Genomic DNA, 8,139 nt, shown 5'->3' with positions numbered 1-8,139 from the left:
TTCGCGCTAAATAGTGTTTCAATCGGTGACGTCACTTGCTCTGAGACCTTGAAGTAGTGGTCCCCCTTGCTCTGCAAGGGCCGCGACTTTTGTGGAGTGATGGGTCACGACGCTTCGTGGGTGACTGTTGTTGCTGTGTGCAGAGGGCTTTTGTGGAGCGATGGGTAACGATGCTTCGAGGGTGACTGTTGTTGATGTGTGCAGAGGGTCCTTGGTTCGCGCCCGGGTATGGGCGAGGGGACGGTCTAAAGTTATACTGTAACAGCAAGACTTGATGTAATTAGATGCTCTGGACAGATCCCACCCTCCTTCCCCAACACATGTAGAATGCTTAGAAACCACCAGAAACCTGTGAAATAGATCAACAGATGATGTTTTATCTCCTCTCAAGGTCTGTTGATTTACAGTATCTCAGAATCAGGAACTGTCATATCCCATGTGATATGTCAAAACAAGTTGATACATGGTGCATTGGGTTTGTATTTGTATTTATTGTGGATCCCCTTTAGCTGCAGCAGCTACTCTTCATGGGGTCCAGTAAAATGAAGGCAGTTATACAATTGTAAAAACATTCCCGATACATTAACAACAGATTTCACATAATCCATGTTCCTGTTTGATTTCGGGGTAGGCTGTCAACAGCACGTACTGTGACACTATGATATATATTCTGATTAGACATATCTGACGTCATGTATTTGATATCTTTATGTGAAGGTTAACGTCCATATTGACATCAGTTCATTGTGTTTGAGGACGGTTCACTGACGGGTTTTCAACGGATACGATTAGACGAGTTTAACAGTTACAGAATAGCTGCAGTATCAGAGGCGCAGAGCCTTAATTAACGGGCTACACATAATGGCTGACGACAGCCAGGTAAGGTTCATTTTAGCCTACGAGCTTTACAGTTGTCCTAATTCCATCTTGTTCTAATGGCAAGTCTGCCTTAAGTGCAGAAACTATGGTTGATATTAGAAAATAAGTATGATTGGAAGTTTAGGCAAGTAATTCCAATTGGGGAATTGTTGTGGGATGTTAGCCTACCATATTGCGCGTGTAACATTCGTGCCATGGAGGATTGTGCAGGCCGGCAGGTTGCTACAGGATCCTAGTATCATGTATGTTATAGGGATCAGATCTGGCTGACTTTTTCACCTGAACTGCTCATTGGCTGTCCATAATGAGCCCAGCGAGCAGGATGTGTAGCTGGGCTCTGCAATAATTAGCTCCCAGAGCAATTACAAATAACTATTCTTGTTTTAAAAGTGTCATTACAACTAGCAACATGACGGTCAGTCACCTCTAAGCAGGACTCAGTAGAAACGCTATGTGTTGGATTTGCCCATGTCTCGCTAAATTAACCTAGCTACCATAACAGCCGTGGAGAATTTATACTACAGTTTTAAGGGATCTCTCTGAAGGTTTTAGATGATACAGTGGTGCTTCGTCCTCTGGATGAAGAACCATACATCTCGGCTTGGCTTCATTGCATTATTATTTGGGGAACGTTGACATGCCATTTGTGTTGACGGATGGATGAAAATAATGTAATTATAGTATCGTTATACATAGGCTAGCAGGAAAATCCGCATGAGATATCCATAGAGCTGAGCCCTGCTCCATTTCAGCACCATGCCGCGGTCTCAGGTGCTGCCCAGACTCGAAACATTTCAGCGAAATGGGACGGTCCCCTGATGCCAAGAAACGTGTCAGCTCTATGCAGCGGACAGCTCCACAGTGCTGAAATAGTTCAAGCCCCCTTGAACGTCTGATTTGAAATTATTCTGCAAGTGGTTATAATTTATTGCACGTCCTAGTTTTGCAGCTTTGCAACCTCAGAATTATAGCTAATGGATGGCAGCGAGTTACGTTTTTGTGCATGGTGATGAATGACGATGCATGATAAACCATAAATTAAACGCAAAAACGTGCACTTAGACATATTTTCGTTTGGCAGAACTTTGACAAGCTTTGATTTGTTTTCTAATGAAATTGACAATTCATATAGATATTAGACTTAGGCCTAATTGTGACATCATGTGTGTATGACATCTTTGAAGAATGCTCTGGCTTCAGCCAATCGGAATCGAGTATTCAACAATGCTTTGGCATAATTCAAGGACGTTCATATTCACTTCAGTTGTCTGCCGATGGTTCACTGACGTTTTTTCAAAGGAGGTATTAGTATTTCCTCTAAACAGCCTACAACAATAAGCTACTCATCATGTCAGATGACAGCAAGGTATGGTTAATTTGCCTATTTTGAGTTTAGAGGAGAAATTACTAACAATATCACTAACACAGCAATAGGTCTCACTGGTTTGATCCATGGCCTGAAATCTGACCACTATTGCCGTTTTGTTTAAAATAGGAGCGAATAAGTTGTTTCATAAAGTCACAACCTAGGACTGATATTGACCTCTTATTTATCCACCAGAGCGTGAAATGGGAGGATCCCCCGGATGACCAAAATAAAGTCGTGGAGAACATGAAGGAAACAGAGACACATGAGACCAACAAGAACAGGACAGGAGGCAAGGTAAGAAATATGCTGTCCTTTACACATGCTCTGCCTACTTAGGCACAGATCTAGGATTAGTTTACTATCACTAAATCCTAGCCTTAAAGCATTAGGAGGAGACGCTACACTGACCTTAGATCTGCTATTAGACCTATAATCTGTTGTCATGTAGGCTAAACGTAAGTCCAGTGGCGGTGCCAAGAAGACTTCCGTGGAGGAGGACAGCAGCATTGGTGCAGGTCCGAGATTACTTCATGTTGGGTGCAGGTTGTGTTCAAATTTATCAGCACCGATCTGAGTAGATAGTATCTATATAGGTGAAAGCAATATAGTGGAGGCCCGCAGAGAGATGTGCTTTTACCTGTCCAGTGCAATCCAATCCCTAAAGGTGAAGGAAATTAGGGATCAAGTTCAGATTCAACTTTAGATTTCTCTTTGCGGTTTCCCAGAGTCTTCTCAGACACCCGGGTGTGGTTTCCGGGAAAGGGGATCTATCATTGAGCAGCTGGAGAAGGAGGCTCAGAGGACTCTAATGCCTTCTCTCAAGATTGGGACATGCTGTGCCCCAATCCTCCTCTCCTTCCTGAGGAGTCTAACTGATGAGCAAGTCCCATGTCTTTTTCCAACCTCACATACAATAACTCTGAATTTATAGTCATAGTTCACCTTCTAACCACAAATGGGATTTCAAACACTACACCTAACCCTAACATCACTGTAACCACACACCTAACTCTTCCTGTAAATCAAGAACAAAATATCTCATGGACTTGCTAATTGCTTAAATAAATACACGTTTATTTTCCCTGACATGGCTATCTAGTGACTCCACTAACTCAACACCAGTGTGCAGGTAAAATATGTTTCCTTTCTTTTCTTTTCTCTAGCCAATGGAGAGTGATTCAGCAGGGCATGAAAAATAATGTAAGTCTCTCCACATAAGGTTCTGGTCAAAAGTTGTGCGCTATATAGGGAATGGTGTCATGGAATTGCTTGATTGACAAAAACATTACTCTGTTTGTTGGCCATAGCTCACATTCGAGCAGCTCTCCATGCTGTGTCTGAAGATTGTTAAAGTCGTGACCCAGACAGCCCTCCGCATTCTCCTACCAGCGCTAGCTCGTATCATGGGGGTGAACCTGAGGAGTGGGGCAACCTCCCCAGAATCCCAGTGCTCTCTGACAGGGTCTGAGGATTCCTTAGGCGGTCTGGATGAGAGAGAGAAAAGGCTGCTGATCAGTGAGATGAACTACTGGACTAAGGAGAGGAGGAGGAATGGCAGTGCAGGATGCCGCCAAAAATCCACTCGCAGAACCTCATCACCATGCTGTTCGCCTAAGAGGTATGTTCACAGCAATATTTCAACATAATAATTGCAAGACCTGATCCATACTTATCATAAATTATTAACTTGGAATTCACACCTTGTAGTTTTAAGTTCTGGTCAGAAATGTTGCCACTGGGGGGGGGGGGGGGGCGGGGGGGGGTGGGTCCAGGTGAAAGTCATTTTTAACTGGGTAAGCCATGAAGTCATCTATGAATAAATAGATCAGGTACATGCCTTTCAGAAATAATCATAATCTGATGTCGTACAAACATAAAAATCAGGCAAAAAATCATGTCAGTTGGCTTTAGCCTTCTAGAACTACGGTGGTATGAGAAGTAATCCATCATTGCTCTAATTTGGTTTTCAGGCTCACTAATGACCCAGATTAGATACAGTTGGTTACATTTGCATGGCTTAAGTGGTGATTGTGTGTTTATCTTCAAGGTCCCAGACCTCATTGCAGAGCTTGCCTGCAACTAGAGAGGCTCCCCTCATGGAGCCTCTGAAGGCTCTTTTTGGGGTAACGGAAGAGAGCCTTCTGATATCCCTGGTTGAGGGTCACTCCAACCCCACCTCCTCCAGCTCCTCCGAGTTGAGCTGTGCTATCGTGGGGGAGGTGGTACACCAGCTTAACTCTGGCCTCTCAGTGGCCATTCAGGCCAGCCCGGGGAGTTGCCCCCCTATGGACAGTCAGGACATAGCAGCAGGCAAGGAGGTCATTCGGGTAGCCTCGGTTCAGATCCTGGCCCAGCTACAGAGCCAAACATCTGAGCCAGAGTGGGTAGGGTTTATCGAGCCCCTCATGGACCCTGTGACCGATGATGTGCTGGAGGCCATTGTCGGCACAATGGACAAAATGGCACAGGACTTCAACATCCTATTGGATCTGGCCAAGAAGATGACAATCTTGGGGTCTAAATTTCTGACCAATCTTCAATGTGACCTAGATGTTGAGTGTCCATCTGGGAAGGAAGGGACCACTCACTTTCTCAAAGAGACTGGATCCTCTACCAGTGTGGTGGCCAGAAAGATTCAGACCCTCTCTAGCCCCGACTTTCAGTCTAAAGCCCTGAAGGCGGTGAGCACCATCCTTACAAGGAAAGTCAGCAGCTCTTCTGGCATGGCTCCTTCCTCTAGGCCTTCTAGTGCTGCTCCTAGCCTTACTGAAGCCCCGCTGAATACCAGCTGCACAGCCCTGACATCTGTAACCTCCACTGCCACAGTGATTGTTAAGGCATTTGTGGGAGGCATGGAGACGATAGCATCATTTGAAGACACATGTGAAGCAGTTGATTGGCCAGTTCCTGTAAATGACCACAAAACAGGGTCTTCACAGAAGATAACCTTCTCTCTAGCCGGCACACTCTATGGCCGTATACGAGCAAAGCTGAGGGACCTTTTAACTCTAGCCGCTCGAGAAGAAGGTGTGGCTAAGGATGCTTCTCTTCGGGAGTCTTCAGACACCCTGGAAAAGGCAACTGTTTCAACTGTTGAGGTCCAGTTACCCAGCACCGAACACAGTAGAGTTCCCAGAGAGAGCCAACCAATACCAGCTCTCTGTCTCTCCAATCTGGATACCAGTACTCAAGAAGTTCTTAGCAGTGTTTTTTCCATCTACAAGTCAGAGTTATCAAAAGTGGAGAGTAAATCCTTAGCCGTTGTCAGTTCATCTGATGAGTCCCTAGAGGCTTGTTGGTTTGTTGATGGTGTCCTATCAAAGCTTGATGACTATACTATTTCCCAGTCACCCTCACCCAATGAAGACTTGAGCGTGAGTACTCAATATTCTCAACTGAGCTCAGAAGGGAGTGTCAGAATCACAGAGTCCTCAACTAGTCTGATTCAGAGCATTAAGAAGCTCTCTTGCAATGACTTTCAGACTCAGGCAGAAGAGGCAGTGAGTAAAGTGCTGATGAGATCCAGTCATTCCTTTATCACACAGATCAGCCATACTGGTCTTCAGAAAAGTCTGCAGGCTGGCTTATCATCTAGCTCACCATCAGAGATCCATGTCCTTTCAGAATCCATGTCCTCCATGTCCTCTGAGAATACAGCCTCTGGATTAGTGGAAACCTTTGTCAAAGGAATGGCGACTATTTTCCAGAAAAATGAGTCCACTGACACTGTGCTACTGGAAAGAAGTGGGAGAGTTTCACAGTGCTCCCACGGGGGCTCCCAACTGGATTATACTGAATTGAGTGTTAAAATATCAGAGGAGAAGCTTTGGTCAACAGCTAAGAACATCTGCGTCAGTATGAAGAACACACTTAAGGATTTCTTCACAGGGCTGAAGCCATCCGGATCCGAAAGGACAGAAATGGCTTCTTCCAAAGAGACCCTTGGGGAAATCCTGGTTGCTATCCAGAGTGAAATCTCAAACTTCGGGCGAATGAAGGATTCCAGGGAGCTCCTTCAGATCAATGATATGGTAGGAACTATGCTGAAGGAGATTGAGAAAAGTGAGGATGACAGTGAACAAGTCTGCCAAGACATCCCTCGAACCTGTTCATCTTTATCCACTTCTTTAAATGGTCGTAGTTCCTTGTCCAGCTCTTCAAAGGGTCCTAGGTCAGAGTGTGAGTTAGAGATCAACCTCCCTGGCACTCCCATCCCTGACGAAGTGCCTTTTGATCTGACCTGCCCCATCGTCAGGAGCTCCTGCATCGACACCAGGGACTCTAAAATGCCAGAGATTTCTACAAGTGACCTAAAGACAAAGATGATGGCACACACAGATGAACCCCTGCATCGTAACAGTCCAATGACTGACAGCAGCCGACCACCGAGTGCTAAAGTCTCTTTTCGATCCTCCACTCCGTCTTTCACCAGCAAGGGAACCTCTTTGGTACCAAAGGGAGAGGGGATTGACATTGAAGAGAAGGAGGTGTGTATCCCCAGCAGCTCTGGCCATCTGAGGGAGCTCTTAATCATCCCGGACATCAGCAGTGCCACTGCATTCCCACTGCAGTACTTGATGGACTCCAGCAAAGATGATGGCATCTGTTTTGTCACCATACTGGTGATAAGGTTGCTATCGGAGATCAGACCCTCAGCCCTAGATGGACCCTCCCAACAGGCAGCAGATCTGACAGAAACATCTCAGCAACTCATCAGACAAGTCCTGTCTGAGTTCTGTGCTGCATCCAGATTATCCAGGACACAGGCATATTCCCAGAACCTGAACATCCAAAGGGTGTTCAGAGGTGTACATAAAAACCTCATGGAGGAGTTTGGCTCTTATAACACCCTGGAAGCAGCTATGTCCTCCCAGGACCCTGCATTTGACAGAGTCCTGGTAAAGTCCTTGACCCAGCAGCTGGTGCAGGGACGCAAGGAGGCGTCAAGACCAGCTTCTGCTGCAACAAACCCATCAGACCAGGCTGAGATGGAGAGGGGGGCTGAGCAGAAAGCAAGAAGGAGCTTCCTTTGCTTTTCAATGACCAAACTCAGGATCAACTTCAAGGTATAGCAGGGAGTTAGCATTTGTTTTTTGTTCCAGTTAGGTGCTGATGTTATTGATGTGGCTATGATAAGACAAATACATGAAATAAATATTTTTTATTCACCACTAAATTGTTGCCTTGGATTCAGAAGTGTTCCATTTATTTATTCTCTGTACCATTTTCTTTACCTTTCTTCTGTTAGCGTTCCAAGAGAGGAAACAAAAAGGACTGCCATTCAGTCCAGGACCAGACTGAGATTCGCTCTACTGATGGACATTGGATAGGTAAGGATGTTTTAGAGCTCTGCTATAGCTTGTAGTTTTGTTTAGGTGTGTGTTAGAAACATAGGAATGCCTACCAAACTCATAGCACTGTTATTTTTCAACGTTACTATACTGCATCTCTCTCTCTCTCTCTCTCTCTCTCTCTCTCTCTTACCCCATCAATTTCTCTTGTGTTTCTAGCTCCAGTTGGAGAGGGTTCTCCCTCCAAATCTCAGCCTGTCAAAAAACGATCCTTGATTGTCAGGGTCTTTTCAGCAATGATGAAGCCATTCAGGCGCTTCACCAAGAAGAACCTGTAACCTGTTACGCTGCATGAAGAACTACGTTTGTAACAGCAAGACTTTTGACAAGAGGAATTTCTGCATGTCTAACCTTTCAAAGTCTATTTGATCAAATAAATGCCAATGATTTTACAAGAATTTCAAGTGTTTTGGAAGATTGATAATACTGAAGCAGATTTTCTCAGAGAAATGCACTAGTTCCCCCTTGGTTACACATTTATTGTTCAGCTTTTGAGTTGGCAGGACATAGGGCGTCAGGTAGCCTTGTGGTTAGAGCATT

At 45.1% G+C, this 8,139-nt stretch overlaps 1 protein-coding gene across 1 annotated transcript; it reads left to right on the top strand.

The window, feature by feature from the left end:
- The first annotated feature begins 861 nt into the window (after window positions 1-861).
- Window positions 862-7,877, top strand: LOC110512260 (uncharacterized). The gene is made up of 9 exons (XM_036972780.2): window positions 862-879; window positions 2,441-2,542; window positions 2,697-2,763; window positions 2,974-3,127; window positions 3,412-3,448; window positions 3,556-3,866; window positions 4,296-7,314; window positions 7,497-7,578; window positions 7,759-7,877. Exons 1-9 carry the CDS (start codon window positions 862-864, stop codon window positions 7,875-7,877), a joined length of 3,909 nt encoding a protein of 1,302 aa, XP_036828675.2.
- The last annotated feature ends 262 nt before the right edge of the window (window positions 7,878-8,139 follow it).

Source organism: Oncorhynchus mykiss, chromosome 6, assembly GCF_057628025.1.
Source record: "Oncorhynchus mykiss isolate SJ-2025 chromosome 6, ASM5762802v1, whole genome shotgun sequence".
Classification (NCBI taxonomy): Eukaryota; Metazoa; Chordata; class Actinopteri; order Salmoniformes; family Salmonidae; genus Oncorhynchus; species Oncorhynchus mykiss.
The sequence above is the reverse complement of the archived record's forward strand: the minus strand, read 5'-3'. Positions and strand labels throughout refer to the sequence as shown.

What these genes read in the sequence shown, in the direction of transcription:
- LOC110512260 (XM_036972780.2), top strand. An exon ending in CCATGCTGTTCGCCTAAGAG is followed by an intron (nt 3,867 to 4,295) that starts GTATGTTCACAG and finishes TTTATCTTCAAG; the next exon opens with GTCCCAGACCTCATTGCAGA. An exon ending in TACTGATGGACATTGGATAG is followed by an intron (nt 7,579 to 7,758) that starts GTAAGGATGTTT and finishes TTGTGTTTCTAG; the next exon opens with CTCCAGTTGGAGAGGGTTCT.